At 42.2% G+C, this 25,364-nt stretch overlaps 2 protein-coding genes across 3 annotated transcripts; both read right to left on the reverse strand.

The window, feature by feature from the left end:
• Positions 1 to 49: 49 nt before the first annotated feature.
• Positions 50 to 4,020, reverse strand: LOC136457440 (glutathione gamma-glutamylcysteinyltransferase 1-like). Of its 2 annotated transcripts, none has more exons than XM_066457465.1 (6): positions 3,456 to 4,020; positions 3,216 to 3,379; positions 2,546 to 2,597; positions 2,231 to 2,458; positions 1,648 to 2,151; positions 50 to 498 (listed from the first exon to the last, which is right to left on the reverse strand). In XM_066457465.1, exons 1-6 carry the CDS (start codon positions 3,930 to 3,932, stop codon positions 415 to 417), a joined length of 1,509 nt encoding a protein of 502 aa, XP_066313562.1. In that variant the 5' UTR covers positions 3,933 to 4,020; the 3' UTR covers positions 50 to 414. The 2 variants fall into 2 exon arrangements, with proteins under 2 accessions (XP_066313562.1, XP_066313563.1); XM_066457466.1 differs by having other exon boundaries at positions 408 to 542.
• Positions 4,021 to 10,857: 6,837 nt separating this feature from the next.
• Positions 10,858 to 14,573, reverse strand: LOC136457441 (glutathione gamma-glutamylcysteinyltransferase 1-like). Its single transcript, XM_066457467.1, has 6 exons — positions 13,904 to 14,573; positions 13,401 to 13,564; positions 13,048 to 13,099; positions 12,739 to 12,966; positions 12,131 to 12,637; positions 10,858 to 11,242 (listed from the first exon to the last, which is right to left on the reverse strand). Exons 1-6 carry the CDS (start codon positions 14,378 to 14,380, stop codon positions 11,147 to 11,149), a joined length of 1,524 nt encoding a protein of 507 aa, XP_066313564.1. The 5' UTR covers positions 14,381 to 14,573; the 3' UTR covers positions 10,858 to 11,146.
• Positions 14,574 to 25,364: the final 10,791 nt, after the last annotated feature.

Raw genomic sequence — 25,364 nt, forward strand, 5'->3', positions numbered from 1 at the left:
ACCAAAAGTTCAAATATTCCACCTCAGTGTACAACAGTTAGACCGCATTTGTCTCAACTGTTCTCTTTATGAATTATCATTACAGTACACTCATAATTTTTTTGGAGTGAAGAGAGGAAAAGTGTTTGGCACAATAGCAATTAACATAGCCAGGTTTCACTATATTAAAAAACTACACCATTATTTGAGAAAGAAACAATCTCCTCTCTTGGAGCAGCACCACAACTGATCAATAAGATATTGATCAATACCCAAATATGTTTTCAAACACGTTCAGGATCAGTGGTACATAGGCAATTTTGCCCAAGAACTGTAAGAACCATGCTCATGTGATGCCCCGAAACCACACTCTTGTAACTTTTCTCTTGACCTCGATTTCCAGTAAATAAACTCGTCAAGTGTAACTGCTAAGGCCTAAGGGGATGGTGGTACAGGATCCTCATATTCCTCGACTTTACAAGCCTTTAGATAGTAGAGTTGCCGCCTTAGATGCAGTATCTGTCAGCACATAAATAGTTATACTAGATACTCTCCCTGCTAATCTGCTAGTGTAAGGAAAGTTTTCAGCATTCATAATTGTGACATGGAAAAAATAGCATATGATAAATTTGTTTCCAGTGACATTATAATGGAACAAGCCATGGAATGAGCAAAAGGCATGTGAAAGGTTATTGTGATAACGTTCTACTTCTGGAGAGAGATGACCTTTACATAGCTAAAAATATACTGCTTACAGTTTCTATGCCAAGGTGCAGTGCACAGAAAACTTGTATCCTAAATATGGTGCGAGTGAGTGCTGGGCACTGGACCTTAGAAGAAAGGAACTTAGGTGCAGGACCAGAGCCATTTTTTTTCTTTTTTCTTTTTTTTTTTAAAAAAAGATAACAATGTGCTCTCTAAGACATCAGACTTTAACGAGTCAGGAGAACATCAACACCTCACACTCACACCCTGTGCAGTGAATACCTAATAAAAAATAAATTTATGAATGCCAAGATGCTTAACTATACCTGTTTTACATCCCAGTTTACCATTGTGTCTGCCTTTTTGTTTGTCATGGCAGTGATGGGTTTGGGCTAGTTTCTAGGGGCCTGTTCGGCTGGTATTAAAGCCGGCTGATAAGCCAGCTGAAGCTGTTTTGTTGTGAGAGAAAAATACTGTAGATTCTAGCTGATAAGCCGGCTGATAAGTTCAAGCTTCTACTTGGTACAAAGCTTGATATAGAGATGTTGATATCTGTCCTACCCCGATCCGGTCACGCCCTCCTTGCTTTGCTATAGGGTTTGGGGGATTGGGTTGCGGCCAAATGCCGTCTTGAACACATAATGTTGATATATCCAAATACATTAGGAAACTGTTAGAAACAGTTGTGCCAACTTTAAGCTGGTCTGAAACAGTAGTCTTCGTGATAATAACTATATCAAATTAGGTTGAAAGTATTTTTAATCATAAATAAACTAAAGAACCCCTGATTCACTGTGGTCCCATTGATTAATCAACCGCAAGGTGAAGTGAAACAGCTCCCCACCATCAAGACCTCTAAAATTTGGCATAATTTCCACAAGAAAACATGTGTGTATCTTCTTTACCCCAAAAACATTTTCCCAAAAGTAGACAAATAGGGATGCTTGGATTGTGACAACACACCTCCCTTTTAAGAACATCAGGTAGATCATCTGTTGAAACAAGGGTCTGAAATTCAGCTTTCAGCCTCTCATCTATGATGCCTGACCATGTGCCAGGATGCAAAGCCAGCAGCAGAACAGTTAAAACATCTGCGCTTGAAGGATATTTGATGATTTCATCTCTCGTGCTTGAATTGTATGAACTCCAGCTGTGATGGGACATTGGTAAAAGCATATCAACACCGGGTTCATTGCCTTCAGATACCACAAAGTCTGAGATAGCAGTCTTAGGCCGATCACCATTAGCTGGAACACATTCGAAACATGTTTCACTGCAGCAGAAACCGTCACTTGATGCAAGGTTCCTTGAAAGCATTGCTGCTCCTTGACAGCACACAGAGGCTGCAATCCTAGTAACAGGATCTTCACTTGATGGTGAACAATTACCGCATTGGATACTAGCACATTGCAGGTCATGGACAATCATAAATAGCCTGGTATCACGTACTTGCTGTAATACATTTTCCTGCAGATGAGCGCAAGGCATGCTATGTAAGGGAGCAAAAGCTTTGATCCAGCAGCAGAAAATGAAATGGAAAAATGACCTTCACTAAAAGCCTTTCTTTCTCCTCTTTGCTTAAGCATTGCCCACCTTCCTCTTTTCTCCTAACTTCAACAACCCATTTGATAAAAGATCCAGCATTAGCTGGAAGAGTACCAATCAAATGGGACAAAAGTGTTGGAACATTGTAAAGATTCTCGGTCTTCAAAAGATTAGGTAAATCTTCGACGCAATATTTTGCCATGCTTTTCCAGCTTTCATCTCTGCAACTCTGCAGAAACTGAAAGTAATGAGCAAAACAACACTACATCAAATGCGTTCACTTACATTCAACAGAGCGAGCATCAGCACTTTTTACCACTGTGTAAAGCGATGAAGGATCTGCACTGTGCCTTGACACAAGCATGAACCTAGCAGATAATAAAAATACCATTTTTTTAAATGCAAGGCGTACAAGTGACTGGTATGATCATATGGAAGAAAACTCAATTGCACTGCAACTTTTTAAATGAATACGAAAGAGCATGCACAACAGGTACAGAAGTGTCATTGTCTATGAGCATTACAAATACATAATAAATTACTAGTTGTAACTGAAAAAAATGCCTGACGTTCCTCCCTCCAATTACCTACCTCAAGTGCCAACAACGAATTACAATAGTTTCTTGGTCAATAGAAAACACAAAAACACCCACCAAGCAAACTGAGGCGTTCTTATAACATCACATCATGCCTTAGCCCTAAAAGGTCTGAAGGACGTAAGAGGAAGCCCTCAAAACACCAGCAACTGATTTTTCATTTTTTTTAATCCTATGATATTTGCTTCCACTAAATCCTGATAGTCAGTAAATCGCACTCCAAAGTTCTAACTAGATTTGCTTAATCCAAGTTGCAATAGATACTAGCCTAGATAACAAGACAGCAATCCCAACTGCATAAATGTCAGTTAAGGATTTTTTTTTTTTTGGATAAAGGTCGGATAAGGAAATGAAAATGATCAATAGTAGAAAACAGAGAAGAGAAGATACCCCCTGAGAAGTCCAGTTGATTCATCCGTCGTGTTCATAGCTTCCCAAAGAAGTGGCAGTGGAACCCAATGAGGTGGGTATTTGAAGCGGGCGACATCTAAGATGAGCGCCATATCCTGTCCAGCGTGGTAGCCACCGATTGGGGAGAAATGCCCGGTTCCGGTCTGCAACAACGGACATGGCACACATATATAAACAATCCCCTAAATCCAAAGTATCATAGGAACGGTAGGGTCTCACCTGTTTGAAATGCCTCCTGTTGTAGGAAGCGATGAGATGGCAGTCCGTCGAGGAGGCGCAGCGGACGAGGTGGCGTCGGAGGTCATCGATGGTGACCTGGTGAGCGCGGAAGGGCTGGACCTTAGCGCCGGCGCAGTGCGCGAGGCAGGCGACCTTGCCGAAGGTGATGCCCCTGGCCTTGACCGCGTCGAGGGGCTCGCAGCAGTCGAGCATGGACTCGTCGAACCACCGCCAGGGCGCCGCCCCCGCCGGGCCCGGGTCGATGGCGAGCGCGTTGAGGACGACGGCGAGGGAGGCGAGGCCGCAGAAGGCCGGCTCCGACTGCGTCTTGAAGCAGGAGGCGAGGCCGAAGAAGCCCTCCATGGTGCCGCCCTCCAGGGCCTCCGAGAAGAGGCGCTTGCCGTCCGGCGAGGTGAAGTCCACCGCCGGCGGCGACGGGAGCGCCCGCCGGTACAGGGACGGCGCCGACGCCGCCATTGGCCTGTCTCCCCCCTGGCTGGCTGCTGGTTGGCTGGATGATCGATCGCTCTGGTCTCTCCGTCGATGTTGCTCTTTCGTTCTCGTCCCTCTGCAGTCTGCACACACACACACCACAACAGCAGCAGCGAATGCGAATTTAAATTCGTATTCGGCGGCCCTACTCGCTTTTCTTCATTTCGATATCGGATTGGAAGATTCTCGAATCATTAGACGCTTTTGAAAGAATTTCCTCCCTTGTTGTTCTCACATCAAAACTTTACACCATGTCGTATCGAATGTTTGACACAGTATAAATTTAAAAAAATAACTAATTATACAGTTTACGACTAATTAGCGAAATGTATCTTTTAAGCCTAATTAAACTATAATTCGATAATAAAGTGCTACAGCAACACATGTGCTAATGACGAATTAATTATGTTTAATAAATTCGTCTCGTGGTTTACCGACATCCCATATAATATTTAATATGACACCCTAAAACTTTATCGACTAAATCTAAACAAGACCTAAGTTAAACGCTTTTGAAACAGCTAGCACCACGTTTGAAGTTGAAGTCTCGCCGGCAACGGCAGCGGGGACCGGGCCCCGCTCTGAGTATTCCGCAGTGCTTAGGCTCTGCTCGTTAGAACTGGTATAGAGTTTTTCTCTAAGAGTAAAACAGTTGCGGCTGGTTTATTAGCTACAAAGATTATCAACTAAACAGCATCGAATTTGTAAACATCTTGTTCGTAGGGAAATCTGATGGACACACACCTTCGTTTCTAAATATTTCCTGCCTCCACGGATCGCAGATTTTGTTTCCTACAAAAGGACAAATCACGCCTCGTGAAGCACAGCACGGCGCACGCGCGGCGCAGGGTATCTATCGCCGCCGATGCTCCCGAGGAGGGCCATCGCTACACAACGCAGCCGTGTGCGGTGTGCCCGTGTCGCGTGTCCACCGCGGATGCGGCCTGCGGAAGCGAATGAAACGGCACTAGCGGGCTAGCGGCGGCACTTGTTCCTCTCTCTCCGTGGACCGTGGCGGCCCGGTTTCTTCTCCCGTGGGCCGACTCCGAGACATGACCTTCCTCAAAAAAAAAAAAAAATATGTACACGTGACAAAGTACGTATTCTGTTGCGAATCGTTAACCAGGCGAGCTAAGAGAGCTGTGTTTGCTTTCTATACGTACGTAGCCGAAGTAAAGTAGGTATTCTCCCAAAATATCTGTCGTTTTCGCTTCCTGAAAAACAACTTTAATAAAATATATTTATTAAAAAATATTAATATTTATAGTATATAATTGATATCATTGGAAAGATCTTTGAATCTAGTTTTATAATAAATTTATTTAAAGATACAAATATTGCACGTATTTTTTACAAATCGAGTCAAACTTGCGGCACGAAAACCAAAAGCGACAGATAATTTAGGACAGAGAGAGTATATTTTTCGGCTCAAACTATCTCTACAACTAAAACATACGGATTGTCAACATCTACCCGGCAGGACCAAAACACTCATGCGATCCATATCTGGCAGGCAAATAATCACCGCATCTCATGCGATCCATATCCGGCAAGCAAATAATCACCGCATGGAGACACGGGAAGGCAAGTAAATAAAATAGAATAAAACTCACCGAATTACCGGCAGGCAAATAATCACCGCATAGAGACACTGGAAGGCAAGTAAATAAAATAGAATAAAACAGAAAGAGAATTATGGGAAGAGAAAGAAATTTATTGGAATATCACCACGCAATGATCATGATCGTAATCTAAATCCCGTTCATTGTCTTTCGCGTTGCGTGTTGACAACAAATACTTTTTTCCCCAAAAAATGAATTATTGACATTCCTCATGCGGGCTAGGATATTGTAAGTCCGAGTATACATGCTTTGGCAAGGCAGAGCATGGATAAATTCAATTCGATGCCTAGCAATAAATTTTCAGCCTTTGAGGCAACTGATGTTTGTCGTAACTTTCAGACAAAAAGTTCCAAGCCTATCTTTTATTTCATATTCATTACGATAATGAATATGTTTCTAGACATTATCATGGTATAATACACGTGAAAAATTAAATTGATATATTCTTGATTTTGACCTGGCTAACAAATATCTCATTCAATTTATGTTGCACCCGTTGCAACGCACGAACACTCATCCAGTCTGGAATAAAAAACACAGAGAAGGCATATATATCGAAGGATTTGTTGGTATACAAGCATTGCACTGTCGACATCACATAGACAGTGTCATCGTCATGTCCTGCCGCCTTTTAATCATTTGCGGTCTGATTGGCTGGTATTAAAGTCGGTTGATAAGCTGACTGAAGCTAATTTGTTATGAGAGAAAAATACTATAGATTTTAGTTGATAAACCGACTGAGCAAGGCTGGGCAGGGAGATGGCTGCAGCGGGTTATGGAGGATAAACAATGCGATTATGTGCGGTGTGTGTTCGCCAAGGTTGATACGGTGCGGATTAGAATACACTAGCCTGCTAGGACATGTTAATCTGGCAAAAAGTGAGCCGCTTGCTAATGGAGTGTGATGACTTTGTTGGTGTCACTTTTGATCCATCTAACCTAGCTAGGGGTGACCACAGACATGGGAAAGGAATCCTGTGATGACTTGCTAATTGTTGTTTAATGATGGCGCTATCATCTGCGGGCGGCCTAGTGAGAAGGAAAAAACAAGCAACCCTATATATACAGAGGTAGCAACCGATTGATCGATGTGATAACGTATAATCGCCGAATCAATCTACTTCGCATCTAGTATTTTATTTGCCCTATTTTACTTCTTGTCAGCTGCCGTCTACTTCATTGCAACGGGAAACCACAAGGTCCTAGAGGCGATCAGACTGACCTAGGATAGCCCCATTGCCATTGCTCGCCCTGAACAGGTCCCTTTTAGGTGAGGTGAAAGTAGATTCAATAGACATCGTCAATGTGTCATGCTATCGATGAGTCTTCTCCTATGACATACCTTACACACCACGCTCGTTGCTAGGGGCACACGTGACTTGTTCGTGTGTAGGCAATCACACATTTAGATTTCACATTGTGTTGCATAAGTATGTTCTGTATGTTGTTCCAGCTGTACTCTTAGCTCTAGACAGGGGCAGGGTTTTGAGTGTGGATCTTAAAAAATTGCAAAGGATAAAAGAGATTATTCTTATTTTACAGCCTAGATTCTATCTTTTTTTTGTATATCTGGTTATATATAGGAATCATATACTACTAACTGTATAACGAATAGAAGATGTAACACAAAATTAAACATTATATCTTTGATTCATAGCTTTGATCATAAGTTGAAAGTGTTCAACAAATAGAAATATTAATTATTTAACAAAAATAATGGGCAATTCAATTGAATGCCCTATAACTCTAGCAGGCCAACCTCTGGCTCTCTTCTATCCATCGAATTTATGGCCCTAAGCTAGAGCAGTTGGATAATCTAATACAGTTATTGCAAAAAAAATTGTTTTCTTATGTTTTTGCTTATTTTCAACATCAAATACTACTGTCGTTAAGCTATTCATATTGCAGTGTTTTTAGGATAATTATGTCATTGTGTGTTATAGTCCTTGGTGTCGAAGTATAAGATTGTCCTCTCTCATTTATTAGCTTAAGTTTTTGGGTATAATCAATGCATGCAAATCAATTTTAGGTTAATATCTACCTGTTCCATTTTTCTTCAAAACATCTTTTGTTAGGTTCTATTGAAGTCAGCAGTGTGAATGATTTGTGCCTTGTAAACGGTAAACCTCACCAACCAGTGTTACGTGTGGCTAGTATATATACATCTAAAGGCACAACAAGTCTCATAATTTACATGTCATAAACATGAAAAGGTTACTCACATCTTTTTTTTTTGAAAAAAAAACATGTCTCCAGGTATCCTGACATTGCAAGATTTACGATGCCTCCAATTGGAGATCCTGATGCTTCGCTACACAGAGTTGCGTATGAGATAGGATATGTGTCTTGCATCTTGGGGTGCTGTCTTTGTGGGAGCATCTATTCTTCTATGACAATAAACGGGCATACATATATAGATTTGACGTTTCTTTTGATGGGAGTGTTAGTTTTCTCGCCAAATGTTATATATTCCTAGCTCTTGATACATTGATCCCATTAGATTCACGGTCTTGGAGTAATAGGAGGATCTAACAATACCTTTTAGTCTATTATCCCGTTCCAATCTAGAAATAGCACCCAACAAGAAAGGGTGTTTCTGGATTAGAAATTTTTGGAATGACAGAGAAAAAATTCATCTCATCTCTTTGTCTCTAGTTGGTCTATGTATGGTTCTTGAAAATTGTATTCTTTTCTTCTGTATTAAGAATAATAATATAAAGGAGTGTGTTTAGAGTGTTGCCTGTTGTGCCATTCATGTGGACAAGATGTTATGCCTTTAATAATTTGCTACTACGGTTTGTGTCTTCGAGGAGAGAGGAGGTGTGAACTGAATAATGAATAGGTGGTGGAGTGGCCATTGATGAATGAATTTTGTGACTTCTGACTTCCATGTAACGATTCAGCAATTAATCTAATGAAGATCTGGGGATTGAATGGAGTAGATGAAACCTCATTGCAATGCAGTGAAAGATGAAACCTCATTTTTTCAAGAGAAAAAGAGAATAAGAACCTTGTTTATCAATCATGGGGATTAGCAAAACACACTCTGGTTATAGGCATTTATAATAAATTAAATAAATTCTGGTAATCACATCACAATTTCTAGAAGAACATGATTGCAACTTGGTAGAGAGAAAAAACAAGTTAGATTCAAAAAAAAGAGAAGAAAATAAAACAAGAGATTTTCCAAGAAACATCAGGCTATCTTAGCAAAATTATGATCCTAGAATGCAAACCAATGCCATAATGATCCGTGAAAGATTTCCAAGAAATCTGGTAAACTTAACTATCTCAATTTGATGACTTTCAATCTCGATTCACTAATCATACACTCCTAAGTATGTACAAAATGGAACAACTTATTAGGGGTGTATCATATATTAGGGACCCCATTAGCCGTTAGTGTGTTCAGGGCCCAATTACTTAGCCTAGGCTTATGAGATAATGTTTAGGGTCAATTTGTAGCCACTAGAGACTCTTTTGTAAATACAAAATCCCATTAGAGAAAATAATGAAAACCTCCTCTCTCTCACCTTCCCTATAAAAGGGGAGAGGGGGAAGGTGGAGAGGGAGTCGTTGACCCTTTACTTATTTGTCACTCTCTCACTAATCATACTCCTAAGTCTATAACAAAATGGAAACCCATCAACATATGTTTACTCGATTTAGTATCATGCACTCCTATGTCAAAATGAAAACCCATCAACATATGTTTACTCGATTTAGTATCATGCACTCCTATGTCTATACAAAATAGAGCACCCCCAGCATATGTTTACTCCAGTGGTAATCCATAAGCATGTGCTGCACTCCAGTGTTTACGTACTCGTAGTTTATTTTAGTTATGTATCTCAGAATCATTTGCTTTAGATGCTCCGAGAGTGAGAAATTTCCTTAGAGTAGTGTAACTCCAATAGAAAAGGAAAGAATGGTTCAACCAGCAATCAAACTATTTTAGTTTTCTCTATTGTTTTTCTTGTTGCAAGAAAAGTTGAGCTAGCTCCATCAAATTCTTGTGCTTCTCCTGACAAAATAAAATAATACCAGAAATTGAAAATCATAATAGGAACGGAATAATATTCTAATCCAACCGTCTAGATGCAACATTGTGCTTCTTCTTCTTCTTCTTGCCCTCAAATCCCCCAGCATATATTCTTTAGGAGAAGGGTTTACTCGTCCAACTCCGGTGCCGAGTGGAGCCGAAGTAGGGCTACAACAACCTTGGTTCTGGTGGAGAAGCCGATAGTCGAAATGGTAGAAGAGCCCTCCGCGAGCTACCCGTTAACAGTTGGTGCCACCAACGAGACCTCCATAGGCACCCCTCCCGCTGTCGCTACCGATGAGCCCTCGACCTCCGGCGGCAGCGCATCTTCACCCTCCGACTTCGACGATAAGGACGACCATATGCTCACGAATTGCTTCAAAGAGAAATGACTGCACAACTCTTCTGATGTAAGCCTGCATTGTGTGCAGCGCCCACAAAGTCAACGACGACATTCTTGGAATTCGAAATAGAAATCAGGTTCAAAGGCATACGTGTGTTCGACGGTTGGTTTTATTGCCTCGGGCCCACGAGCAGGGGCGGATCCAACTGTGGGGCGAGGGGGCTCGAGCCCCCTACCCATACCGGAGCAGTGGAACCCCTGGAGCCCTCATGAATTTTTAGGCAAAGTTATATAGTGTAGGTAGGGCTGAGACTTAAGATCGAGCAACAGTTGGAGGTATGTGTTATTCAGCCCCCCCCCTAAAAATTTTCCTGGATCCGCCGCTGCCCACGAGGATGTCTCACCTCTAGCTCCAACCCTCGACCCCTTGTAACCGACATACTGGTACAACACATCTCTTTTTTATTTATATATAAATATACATAAAATTAGTATTTCTATATATTAGAAATAAACTATATTTTTGTAAGAAAAAAATAAATTATATTGGCTAAATATACACTTTAGTACTATTTTCGTTTAACCTCAACACAGAAATGCTAGATAACTTATTAGTGACTATGGAAGCCTTCTCTGTCATAAAACCTGAATCACGCGCTGAGTGGAATGTAGATAACTTTAGATATTCAGAAACTTAGATAGTTTGAGCAGTCATGTCTTACGGTAACAACATGTCTTACTGATAACAACGATAATTCGCTTAACCCTTCTGTTTGCGGAGAATATATTGAAATTGAATTGCCGTTTGTAGAGATATCAGCATCTACATTAGTCACAACAATTATGTTTTTAGGGCAATTTTGTTTATGAATTAATCACACACGGTACATTCATAGATACAAATGATACGATACGAGGAATCTATTCAGAGTATAGACAATATGACAAGGTTTAGCACAGAAGTAAGGAGAAATGGTTTAATCATCATTCAGAAAAATAATAATAGCATCTCCTTGAGTAAGGAGGATAATGGCCTCTCTTCGAAGGAAACGACACCAGAACTGAACAATAAGATACCATCACTACACTACTATCATAATTCTGCTCATTTGGTAGTCTAGACTCTCTGCAAACTTTTCTCTTGACATCAATTTCTTGTAAAGTAAATTGACAACATGGGCAGATTGCTACTTCAGGACTGCTGCTTAGGCGATGGCTGCTCGGCATCTTCACATCCCTCTTCTTTACAGGCCTTTAGATAATAGAGTTGCCGCCTTAGATGCAATATCTGTCAGCACATAAATAGTCAATGGTTACTCTACCTGCTACAACACAAGCTCCAGGCTTTCACATTTATCAGAAGGAAATGAAAACACATGACACTTAAATTATTTCTGTCCAGCGAGACAAGACAATAAGCCTACAGAATGATGGATAAGGCATAAGAGATGTAGAAAGATTATTTTACAAAAATAACATTTCAGTGTGGAGGGAGATAGTGCTTCTAAAGGTTTTCGATGTGAATACAACTCATATGGGAATAGTATCATATGGAATTGTGTTTCAAGTGTAATATGGTGTGAAGAGAATGTCGAGCTTTAGAAGAAACATACTATATCTATATGTATCACAATTCAACTAGCTACAGAGTTTCAACATCACAAATCAGCCAAACTTCTGCAGGGTGCACCTAAAAATAACTTCATGAATAAAAGCATGCTTGATTGTTATCTTTCTATGTTACAGTTTACCTTTGTGTCTATGTTATTTTGTTTGATGGAAGTGATTGGTTTGGGATTAGCTTTCATAACTAAAAGCATATGTATCCACTTGGCACAAAACTTGGTAGAGATTTAGATCTTGCTCCATACCAACAGAGGCTCTCTCCCAATGCAGCAATTATCTGCCTTGCACCTAAAAATTGTAAACTAAAACCTGCTCCCATCTCCAAAAGCACCATTGACTACTCGATCCCAACCGTCCACCCTCCTGACCCCACCCCTACTAGGCTAGGGTGGATGAGGGTGAATCAAAAACAGCCCTGCCCCATCTATAGACCTCTAAAGCTTGACATGACTTCCACAAGAGAAAATAGCTGTGCACCATATTTTCAGGAAAATACTATGCGAGGAAGAAAAGGTAGACAAATAGGCATGCTTTGATTTCAACAACAGACCTCTCGTTTCAGATCATCAGGTAGACTGTCTGTTGAAATAAGAGTCTGAAATTCAGCTTTCAGCTTCTCATCTTTGATGCCCAACCACGTGTTGGGATGTAAAGCCAGCAAAAGAACAGTTAGAACATCCACACTTGATGGATATTTAATGACATTGTTCTTCAAGTTTGAATTGCATGAACTGGCACCAGGTGAAGACATTGGTAAAAGCATATCAACACCTTGTTCACTGCCTTCAGATACCACGGAGCCTGAGATAACAGTCTTAAGCCCATCACCATTCGCTTGTACACATTTCATACATGTTTCTTTGCAGCAGAAGGCATCTCTTGGCACAAGGTTTCCTGATAGCATTGCAGCTCCCTGACAGCAAACAACTGCTGCAATCCTAGTAAGGGAATCTTCTTCGCTCGGCGATGAGCAATTACAACATGGTTTATTAGCATACTGCTGATCATGGACTATGGCAAATAGCCTGGTATCACGAACTTGCTGTAGTACATTTTCCTGAAAGTGAACACAAGGTGTGTAACAGTGTGAGTGTGTTATATAAGGAGGAAAAGCCTAACCCAGCATCCGAAAATGAAACAGAAATCAGGAAATGTCACCTTCAAGAAAAGTCTTTCTTTCTCCTCTTTGCTTAAGCTTGGTCCACCCTCCTCTTTTATCCTAACTTCTACAACCCATTTGATCAAAGATTCAGCATCAGCTGGAAGAGACTCAATTAAACGGGACAAAAGCGCTGGAACATTGTCTAGATTTTCTGCCTTCAAAAGATTTGGTAAATCTTCAACACAATACTGTGCCATGCTTTTCCAGTTTTCATCTCTGCAACTCTGGAGAAATGAAATTGCTGAGCAAAGAAAGCTACATCAAATGCCTCATTTATGCTTAATTGACCGAGCATTGGTATTTACCACTGTGTACAATGATGAAGGAGCTGCAGTCTGTCTCGATATAAGCATGAACCTATCAAACATGAGGATGCCAACATCTTAAAATGGCATGATTAAAAGTAAAGACAGACTACTGACCAATTTGATCAAACTGAAATTTTCTGAATGTATCAAGCCGAAACATCACTGAAAAATTCTGAATGCATAGGGAAGTGCATATAAACGATATGGCGTTAAGGTATACTGTATGTATTATGGACAACACAGTTTATATACTTGCTGTTCGGTACAAAGGTACAGTTATCTTAATGTTGGCTTGACCCAAGAGAAAATGATCAAGAGTGAGTGAGAGGAAGATAGGCAAGAGTAGACACCCTCTGAGAAGTCCAGTTGAGTCATCAGTTGTATTCATGGCTTCCCAAAGAAGTTGCAATGGAACCCAATGTGGAGGATATTTGAAACGGGCGACATCCAAGATGAGCGCCATATCCTGTCCGGCATGGTAGCCACCGATTGGGGAGAAATGCCCAGTTCCAGTCTGCATCATCGCAAAAGGCGTGCATCAGTCTACACAGAGACAGTAGTTATCAAGTTATGCGCAATGGAGGATGACGAACTCATCAATCCAATCTAACCAAATGGGTACATGTAGATAGTAGTTACATGCAATGGAGGATGACGAACTAACCAACCCAATCTAACCAAATGGGTACATGAAGATAGTAGTTATATACAATGGAGGATGACGAACTAACCAATCCAATCTAACCGAATGCGTACATGAAGATTAATTGGTGGTAGTACTGTAGTGCAAGTGATCAGGAGAGCGTGACTAGGGGAATTCGCCAGGGGAATGTGATATTTAGGGGGCCGTAACCTGTTGGAAAGCCTTCCTGTGGTAGGAAGCAATAAGATGGCAGTCCTGGGAGGAGACGCATCGGATGAGATGCCGCCGTAGGTCGTGGATGGTGACCCGGTTAGCGCGGAAGGATTGGACGTCGGCGCCGGAGCAGTGCGCGAGGCAGCCGACCTTGCCGAAGGTGATGCCCTGGGCCTTGACCTTGTCGAGGGGCTCGCAGCAGTCGAGCATGGACTCGTCGAACCACCGCCAGGGACCCTTCCAGCGGCGGCCCGGGTCGATGGCGAGCGCGTTGAGGACGACCGCGAGGGAGGCGAGGCCGCAGAAGGCCGGCTCCGACTGCGTCTGGAAGACGGAGACCAGGGGGAAGAAGCCCTCCATGGTGCCCGCCGCCAGGGCCTCGGCGAAGAGGCGCTTACCCTCCGGCGAAGCGAAGTCCACCGCCGGCGGCGACGGGAGGACCCGCCTGTACAGCGACGCCACGGCCGCCGCCATCCTGGTCCCCTGGACTGCTCGCTGCCTCGACTGCGCTGGTGGATTTCGCGGTGCTGATCTGATTCCTCCGCGTGAACACAGCGGCGATCGAGCCAGCCAAGGGCGCCTTCTTCCCTCTGCGATGCTCTCTCACTTTCCTTTCGAATCTCTGCAGACGACGACGGTCACGAACATCTTCTCGAAAAAGGAGAAAATAGGAATTTTACACCTACCGGGAGTGGGCTTCCCTGGAATGCGTTTTTTTTCTTCGCTCCTATAAAAGGTGTGTTTCAGATTATTTTTGTCATTTCATGTTTTTTTTAACTTTGTAAATTTTTTATTCATCTTTTTGACCAGGCGTGACCGTTTTATCCCTGTCTCCTTCTACCTTACCTCTTGCTCTACTCCTCACGGTCACGACAATTTCTCCTTTCTCTCCGTTCTCTCTCCGTCTCGACCAGTGTTCGGGCGGGAGCCCGACGCCGCCCGCCGTCCGTCCGTCCGACGCCGGCCTCTTGGCGACGCGCGGCCAAAAACTGGACAAATAAAGACAAAATTGTGTTTGCCAATCTTCGTACATATAGACTTAGTGGGGGCATTATGAGCGGCGGCGGCGTGGTTCTCGGGCCGCACGGTAGATCGAGGCAGCGCTGCGCGAAGGGCACGGGTGAAAGGTCCTTGTTTGGTTTTGGTAATTGAATGACAACTTAGGTGGACTAATTGTGTTTATGTGAGATACACAGGTGATTAGTCCACAGGTACATGTGTGTGAGCAACATATGCCATGAAGGTGAAAATGGCTTGGAGATGTTGCAAAGCTCACACATGTGATGATGAAGGAGCTTATTGCACATGAGACATGACATTGAGTCATGTGATCAAGGTGGAGAAGATCAAGACAAGACTTGGCTTGATGGACCGGTTGCAAGCGTGAAGGGCAAGTCGAAGGCTTTGGAGTGATGGACCGCGTGGCGGTGAAGCTTGAGCAAGACTTGGCGCCGATGGACGATGGCAACGGTGAAGAGCAAGTAGAGTCAAGATCGATAAACCAATATGATCATGTGATGATATGAAGTGGATCATATCATTGTTGATCGTGTTGGTGCATGTGTTGCATCAACATTGGAGGAGATGGAATGGAATGCGCAAGGCAAAGGTATAACCTAGGGCATTTCATTTCACCGGTCATAGGTGTATAGAGAAGTTTATGACCGGGTTTAGGATAGATGGTCGTACTATCAAGAGGGGCAAACTTGTTTGCATATCGGTCATCTAGTGCCACTCGAGTGATCTTACTTTGCATTGTCGCTAGGAACGAGTGGCGTGGCAAGTTGAGTGGCTAACATCCTTTGGGAAATGATTGTGAAAATGCTAACACACATACACATGGTGGTGTACACTTGGTGGTGTTGGCACATTTACAAAGGAGGTGGTGTTTGCAGGGGTGAGATGGGTTTGGGTCCCTCTCTCCCTCCCGCCGAGCAAGCTCGGCGGGATTCGGCGCTTTCGAGAAAATGGAATGTCTATTTTCTATTACGCCGGATGCAAATTCTGGTGGTTAGCACATTGGTGCAAGGGTGAAGAAGTTAGAAGTGAAAACGAGTTGGTCGTGAAGATACCGGTGTCGGTCAACTGATCGGACGCTGGATCTGAATGCACCGGACGCTGGAAGGCTGCGTCCGGTCAGGCTGACGTACGGTGACGCAGTAGCTGGAGAGTGACCGGACGCTGGCTGCGTCCGATCGCGTTCGACCGGACGCGTCCGGTCATGCTTGGGAGCTTACTAGAAACGATCGGACGCTGGGGGTTCAGCGTCCGGTCAGTTGAAGCTGGAGCGTCCGGTCAGGTCAAGTGACCGTTGGAATCGGGACACGTGGTCGTCTGCAAGCGACCGGACGCTGGGGTTCAGCGTCCGGTCAACACAACCGGAGCGTCCGGTCGACCCGACCGTTGCCCAGTGAAGGGGTAACGGCTAGTTTAGCCCTTGGGGCTATAAATAGAAGTGGCCTTCGGCCATGGCTGGTGCTGAGCACCTCAAGGGACTTAGTGTCCATGCTTATGAGTGCTTAGGAGCCCTCCATCACACATATACTTGATAGTGATCATTCGATTGTGTGAGTGAGCGATTCTAGTGCGATTGTATCGTGAGGTTGCATCGAGTGGCACTAGGTGATCGAGTTGCAAGCCGGTGGTGCTTGTTACTCTTGGAGGTTGCCACCTCCTAGTCGGCTTGGTGGTGGTCTCCGTCGAAGCGCGCAAGAAGCTTGTGCGGCGCTCCGAAGAAGTGCTTGTGAGGGGCATTGTGCTCGCCCCGTAGGAGCCGCGAAGAGCAACTCTAGTAAAGCGTGTCATTGAGCTACCCTCACTCAAGGGGTAGGTTCTTGCGGTGCCCGACGTGCGGGCTTAGCGGGTGATGCTAATTAGCCGCCGAACCACCAAGTGAGCGGTTGACACAACGGGGACTAGCATGTTGGCAAACACGTGAACCTCGGGAGAAAAATCATCATGTCAACCTTGTTCTTCCCGTTGGTTTGCATCCCCATTACACAAGCTTCCAATTACTTTTATACATATTAAGCTTGTGTAGTTGCTCTTGTAATTAGATAGCCTGTGTAGCTTGCTAATTACCTTCTTGCTTGTGTAGCATAGAAGTAACTCTCTTGCGTGGCTAATTTAGTTTTAGTAACCTTGTTAGTCACATTGCTTAGTTTGTATAACTAAGTATTTTCGCTCTCTAATTAGACATTGGTTGTCTTGTTATTGAGCATTGCTAGTGAGCTTAGTTATCTTTGTGCTTTTGCTTACTAGCATGTGTAGGAGCTCCCTTGTTGCTTAAAGTACTAGTGGCATAGGTTTGTGTGACCTTGCTCCTAGAATTGTTTAGGAGAGCTCTAGCTAGCCCGGCACCTTAGTTGCATAATTAGTATCTTTGCAAGGTGCTAGTGAATATATATAGAGGGGTATACTCTTGGCTAGACCGATAATTTTAATTCCGCATTTGTATCGGTTAGCCGACGTGATTAAGTTTTAGAAAAGACTATTCACCCTCCCTCTAGTCGCCATCTCGACCCTTCAACGGGGCTGCCGCCGTGGCCTCCGCGATGGGTCCGGGGCAGCAAGGCGCCACGCGCGCGAGTCGAGGAGGCTGTCGTGGCCACGTGCGGCCAGGGCAGGAAGCCTCACTACTTGGAGGACCAAGAGCCCTATCGGCGCTGGGAGAGGGAGGCTCAGCAAGGATAGGTGAGGAGAGAGAGAGGGGACGTACCAAACCGATGAGCGGACGATTGGGCGGGTGACGCGCGGCGCGGCCACCGGTGGGGCTCGCCCGTACCGCCGGGGCTTGCTGGCTGAAAGCTCTAGTTTGGTTTTGGTTAATTGATGAAACCCTAAGTGTTAACCTAGTTTATCAAAATGATTATGAGATAGGTAGCACTACTCCAAGTGATGAAACAATGGCAAAGATCATGACAATGGTGATGGCATCGTGATGATCAAATGCTTGAACTTGAAAAGAAGAAAGAGAAAAATGAAAGGCTCAAGGGAAAGGTATAAATAGTAGGAGTCATTTTGTTTTGTTGATCAAGACACTTAGCGAGTGTGATCATATTTTAGGTTAGATGGTCGTACTATTAAGATGGGTGAAACTCGTATTGAAATACGGTTATCAAAGTGCCACTAGATGCTCTAACTCATTGCATATGTATTTAGGATCTAGTGGAGTGCTAACACCCTAGAAAGTATTTGTGAAAGTATGCTAACACATGTGCACAAGGTGATACACTTGGTGGTTGGTATATTTGAGCAAGGGTTAGAAACTTCACCAGCAGAGTGCGGACAGTCTGACGGTGCCACCGGTGTCCTATACAGAAGAGATAGGGGTTCACAGAGTGACTGGACGCTGGTGGCGCAGTGACCGAACGCTGAGGTCCTGAGTCTGGTCAGTAGCAGTAGTGAGCACGCGTCTCAATCTTGTGACCGGACGCTGGCGCGAAGAGTGATCGGACGCTAGCAGGGTGCGTCTGGTTAGTGCTGACATACGCTGACGTGAGGCGCATAGAGGAAACGTTGTGTGACCGGACACTGGGTGTATCCGATCGAGCATGACCAGACACGTTCGGTCGTAAAATTTCATGTTTGAAACCTTACTGAAAATGACCAGACGCTGGGGTCCTACGTCCGGTCACTTTCTAACTGACGCATCCGGTCATCACTTGACCGTTGAGATCGGGCGATCGGCGTTTGAAGCCAATGACACATGGCTAGCATCGGACGACCGGACACTAGGGTCCTACGTCCGGTCAAACTGACTAGAGCGTCCGGTCATCCCGTGTTGTGCCCAGTGAAGGGGTACAATGGCTCTATTTCATGGGGGCTTCTATTTAAGCCCCATGGCCGGCTCAAGCTCACTCTCTTAGCCATTTGCATTGACATAGCAACCTTGTGAGCTTAGCCAAAGCCCTCTTACTTATCTTCATCATTGTTTCATCATCATTATGAGATTGGGAGAGAATCCAAGTGCATTGCTTGAGTAATTGCATCTAGAGGCACTTGGTATTCGTGTTTCGCTGCGTGATTCACTTGTTACTCTTGGTGGTTGTCGCCACCTAGATGGCTTGGAGCAGCGAGGATCATTGAGCAAAGGTTGGTGATTGTCTCTGGCTCCGGTTGTGGTGATTGTGAGGGGTCTTGTGCCTTCTCCGGCGAAGAGCCGAAAGGTAACTCTAGTGGATTGCTCATGTCATTGAGTTACCTCACTTGAGGGTAGGTTCTTGCGGTGTCCAATTGTGTGGACGAGGTTCGTGCAACACCTCTTAGCCACCGAACCATCAAGTGTTGGTCGACACAACGGGGGCTAACGTGCCAGCAAGCACGTGAACCTCGAGAGAAAAATTAGTTGTCTCTTGCCCTTTAGTATTCTTCTGGTGATTGATTTAGTATTCATCTGTGATTGGTTCTCTCCCCTACACGGCGGTATACTTACCCTACTCACTTATTTATATTCTTGCAACCTAGTTGTGGCAAGCTCTTTGGTGTAATTAGAATTGAGAGCTTGCTTTGTTATTTTAAGTTCATCTAGTGGAGCGCTTTAGAGTAGCAAGATTGAGAGCTCCTAGTGAGTAGTAACATTGCAAGTTGTGTGTCTAGTAATCATTGCAACTAGAATTATTGGATAGGTGGCTTACAACCCTTGTAGAGCTAGAGCAAGTTTGTATTTCGCTATTTGTCATACTAATCAAATTGCTCTAATTGATTTGTAGATTTTAAATAGACTATTCACCCCCCTCTAGTCATATTAGGACCTTCCAAGTGGTATCAGAGCTGTGATCACCATTTTATTGAAGGCTTAACAACCTTAGTGTCAAATTATGGCTCAAGTTGTGTTCAACCATGTGGGGGGCAAATCACCGTTCTTTGATGACACATGCTATGATTATTGAAAGAGAAAGATAAAGATGTATCTTGGTTCAATCAATGATCAAGTATGGGAGGTGACCGAGAATGACTATGCTATCATTGATCCTGATGACCCCACCAACCAAAAAAAGACCAACAAGCAATGCAATACAATGGCTCTCAATACCATATACAATGTCATTGATTCCAAGGTGTTTGAGCAAATCAAGGATTGTGAAAGAGCAAATTAGGTGTGGAGGAGATTAAAGAAAACATATGAGGGCACACCGATGATGAAGAGTGCTAAGTTATACATTCTCAAGGATAAGTTGACAAGCTTCAAGATAAAGGAAGATGAAAGTATTCTAGAAATGTTCCATCGGTTGCAAGTGATTGTAAATGACTTGAAGACCTTGAGAGAGAAGATCAAGGATGATGATGTTTCTCATCGATTCTTGATGTGCTTACCTCCAAAATTTTAGATGTTGAGATTGCTTATCATAAGAGGAGGATTGAAGAAGATTACCCCTAACCAATTACTAGGTGATGTCATAACCTAAGAGACATACCATATGGAAAGGAAGGGGGATGACAAGGATGACAAGAAGGAAGAAGAAGAAAAGAAGAAGAAGAGTATAGCATTCAAGGCTAGCTCATCATCATCTAAGAACAAGGACAAGTCCACAAAAGAATCAAGTGATGATGATGATCTTAGTGATATTGATGATGAAGCTATGGCCCTCTTTGTACGCAAGATGGGAAAATTTATGAAGAAGAAGGGCTATGGTGCAAGAAAGAGAAGAGATCATACCAAAAACAAAGAATATGTGAGAAGATGCTATAATTGCAAGAGTTTCGATCACGTTGTAGTAAATTGTCTATATAATAGTGACAATGATAAGGATGAGAAGAAGAAGCACAAGATGGATAAGAAAGAAAAGGAGAAGAGAATGACCTTCTAAAAAAAGAAGAAGGGTAGAGGCTATATGGTCACTTGAAATAGTGATGGCTCTTCGGATAATGATGACTCTAGTAATGATGGTAAGAAATCTATCAAGAAAGCACTAGCAAGCATCGCCATCAACAATAAGCCCTTCATCTTTGACACTCCTTTAACATGCCTTATGGCAAAACCTACCAAGATAAAATATGATGTGAGTGATGATGATGAATATGAAAGTGATGCTTGTAGGAGTGATGATGATGATGAGGAGTACTCTAAGGAGGAGCTCATAGACATGTGTGAGCAAGTGCATACTTGCTTTGAGATGAAGAGAAAGGAGTGTAAGGAATTGAACAAGAAAGTCAAATTTCTTAAGCAATCCCTTGATGAGCTCAATACCACTCATGAGAGGCTAATAGAAGTCCATAAGAAGCTTGGCAAAGCTCACTCTAAGCTTGAGAAAACTCACTCCTCTCTCATCGAGCAAGTCAAAGAGGAAGCCAAGAAGAAGCAAGCGATTGTATCATATGATGTGGGACTAACATATGATCTTATTGATGAATCTTTTTATAAGCCCATTATAGTTGCTCCCACTAACACTTCTTGTAGCACTATTACTTCTACTTCACCTTTGAGTGATGGTCTCACTTGTGATGCCTCAATGGTGGAAAATAAGACCCTCAAGAAGAAGGTGAATGAGCTCACTCGTGCCTTAGGCAATACCTATGGTGGAGATGCCCACTTGCTAAAGTGCTTAGGTAGCCAAAAGTTTTCTCTCAACAAAGAGGGATTAGGCTATACCCTCAAGAAAGGCAAGGCGGCCTTTATCACTCCCAAAGTTAACTTTGTGAAGGGCAATGATCGGTTTTGTAATAGATGCAAGCAAGTTAGGCATGTAGAGCAATATTGCAAGATTAACAAGAACAAGCTATCTATTGTATCCTCAATTAAATTTGATTCTTGTTACATGCTTGTTAAGGGTGCAAATAGTGTAAAGGCTAAGTTCATTGGTACACCAATTATGGACCCAAAGAAGAAGACCATTTGGATACCAAAGACCTTAGTAACTAACCTTCAAGGACCCAAGCAAGTTTGGATACCTAAAAAGAATTGATCTTCTTTTGTAGGTCAATTATAAAGCCGGAGGAAGGCATTAGGTGCTTGATAGTGGGTGCACACAACACATGACTGGTGATCAAGAATGTTCAATTCAATCAATAAAAACAAGAGTAATAGGATTCATAGTATCATATTTGGTGACAATAGCAAAGGCAAGGTCAAAGGGTTTGGTAAGATTGCAATATCCAATGACTTGAGCATTTCCATTGTGCTACTAGTAGAGAGCTTAAACTTTAACCTTTTGTCGGTAGCTCAATTGTGTGATCTTGGTTTCAAGTGCATATTTGGTGTGGATGATATAGAGATTATAAGTGTAGATGGCTCTAACTTAATATTCAAAGGATTTAGATATAAAAATCTATACTTGGTTGATTTCAATACTAAAGAAATTCTATTGACAACATGTTTGATCACTAAGTCTAGCATGGGTTGGTTATGGCATAGAAGGCTTGGTCATGTTGGAATGAAACAATTAAACAAGTTGATTAAGCATGACTTAGTTAGAAGCTTGAAAGATGTCACATTTGAGAAGGATAAGCTATGTAGTGCATGTCAAGCCAGAAAACAAGTTGGTAACACATATCCTAAAAAGAGCATGATGAGCACATCTAAGGCATTTGAGTTGATGCACATGGATTTATTTGGACCAACCACATACACAAGCATTGGTAGAAACAAATATGGATTTGTGATTGTGGATGATTTTACTAGATACACATGGGTATTCTTTCTTGTTGACAAGAGTGATGTGTTTGCAACATTCAAATCATTTGTCAAGGGCATTCACAATGAGTTTGAAACAACCATCAAGAAAGTTAGAAGTGACAATGGTAGTGAATTCAAGAACGCTAGAATTGATGAGTTGTATGATGAATTTGGAATTAAACACCAATTCTCGGCTAAGTACACCCCACAATCAAATGGCCTAGTTGAAAGAAAGAATAGAACTTTGATTGACATGGCAAGATCAATGTTGAGTGAGTACAATGTGAGTCATTCATTTTGGACCGAAGCAATCAACACGGCTTGCTATTACAACAACTGACTCTATTGTCACCTCATGATGAAGAAAACACCTTATGAGCTTTTGAATGGAAGAAAGCCCAACATAGCATATTTTCAGGTTTTTTGTTGTAAATGCTACATATTGAAGAAAGGCACTAGATTGAACAAGTTTGAAAAAAAATATGATGAAGGTTTCTTGCTTGGTTACTCCACTACTAGCAAGGCTTATAGAGTTTGGAATTTGACTAGTGGTACTCTTGAGAAGGTTCATGATGTGGAGTTTGATAAAACAAATAGTTCCTAAGAGGAAGATGTAAATCTAGATGATGTAAGAGGTACTCAATTAGTCAATGCAATGATGAATATGGACATTGGTGATATAAGGTCTAGAAAGATGATTGATGTTGAAGATGACAAGAATCAAGTGCTCTCTAACTTAAATGTGCAAGCTAGTGGTTCTTATAATCAAGTTCAAGCAAAAACTAGTGATGATAAAGTGCAAGATCAACAACAAGTGACTAGTTCATCATCTCAACCAAGTAATCTATCAAATGCAAGCAATCAAGATCAAGTGCTTCAACCAACCAATGTTACAAGAGATCATCCCTTGGACACTATCATCGGTGATATTTCAAGAGGTGTACAAACTAGATCAAGATTGGCTTCATTTTGTGAGCATTTCTCATTTGTGTCATCCATTAAACCTAAGAAGATAGATGAAGCTTTAAAGGATGTTGATTAGGTCAATGCTATGCATGAAGAGCTAAACAACTTTATAAGAAACCAAATATGAGAGTTAGTTGAGAGGCCTAAGGATCATAATGTGATTGGAACCAAGTGGGTCTTTCAGAACAAGCAAGATCAAGATGGGATAGTAATAAGGAACAAAGCAAGATTAGTGGCTCAAGGTTACACTCAAGTTGAAGGTCTTGACTTTGGAGAAACATATGCCCCGGTTGTAAGATTAGAAGCAATTAGGATCTTGTTAGCCTATGCTTGTACCATTTGTGAGTCAAGGCAAGTATATCAAGAAAATGCTCAAGAAGTTTAGAATGGATGATAGTAAAGCTATTAGTACATTAATGGGGACAAGTGGAAGCTTGAATAGTGATGCTAGTAGCAACATGGTGAATCAAAAGATGTATCGATCTATAATTGAAAGCCTACTCTATGTGACCACATCAAGATCGGATGTGATGTTTAGTGTATGCATGTGTGCTAGATTCCAAGCCTCACCAAGAGAAAGTCATTTGAAAGCAACAAAGAGAATATTGAAGTACTTGAAGCATACACAAAATGTTAGATTATGGTATCCTAAAGGAGCAAGATTTAAGTTGATTAGATATTTGGACTCTAATTATGCGGGATGCGAAGTTGAGAGAAAGAGCACATCGGGCATATGTCAACTATTGGGAAGATCACTTGTGTCTTGGTCATCAAAGAAGCAAAATAGTGTAGCACTTTCAACCGCCGAAGCAGAGTACATTTCGGTCGGTAGTTGTTGTGCTCAATTACTTTGGATGAAGGCTACTTTAAGTGACTTTAGAATTAAATTCAAGCAAGTGCCATTGCTATGTGACAATGAGAGTGTCGTAAAGCTCATCAACAACCCGGTTCAACATTCAAGAACAAAGCATATTGATGTCTGCCATCATTTCATAAGAGATCATCAACAAAAAGGGGACATTTGCATTGAGTGTGTGGGCTCCGAAGATCAACTTGCCGATATCTTCACCAAGCCACTTGATGAAAAGCGGTTTTGTAAGCTAAGGAATAAATTGAACATACTTGACTTCTCCAATATGTGTTAATACACCCCCCACTTATATGACATGCCTCTCCTTCAAGCAAAGCAAGGTAAAGTTGATTAGCATGTCATCCATCTATTGCTTAGGACTTATTTAATGCATCTAGTCATTCTTATCATGTCCTAGGCTTATTCATTAAAATCAAATGAATTTGATGCTTGTATGCTACCACTATTGCTTGTATGTTTGAAATGATCTAGTGGTAGCATATGACATGTTTGTGGGCTTGTAAACCTAGTGTTTGATCTAGAAAATAAGCTATAAGTGTTTAACTCAACATGGTATAAGATAACCCTTATTTAGAGGTGTGAAGAAGCTTGTCCTTGGATCAAATCGAATTAAATATCTTTTGCAAGTAATCTAGATTAAACCAAATTAGGAAAATAATCCTCATTTCACATGGTTTCACCCCAACCTATCTATAATTTGAGCTTACCTTTTTGTGCTAATTGTTGACAAAGGGGGAGAGAAATTCACAAAGATAGTAAGATAGGAGAAGTAAACAAATGAAATGACATTGTAAAGAGAAAAATAAAAAATACACATAAGTAGGGGGAGCAAGCTCATAAACTTGTATGTTGCTTTTAAATGTGCATTTCATATATTTGCTTGCATGGCACAAGTTCTAAATTTTAATATCCATACTTATGTGGTGTATGCTAGTTATATGCTTAAATGGTGAACTGAAAAACTAGCATGCATAGGCTAAAGTAACTAGACTTATGAAAACTAGACC

Source organism: Miscanthus floridulus, chromosome 6 (genome assembly GCF_019320115.1).
Source record: "Miscanthus floridulus cultivar M001 chromosome 6, ASM1932011v1, whole genome shotgun sequence".
NCBI classification, from domain to species: Eukaryota; Viridiplantae; Streptophyta; class Magnoliopsida; order Poales; family Poaceae; genus Miscanthus; species Miscanthus floridulus.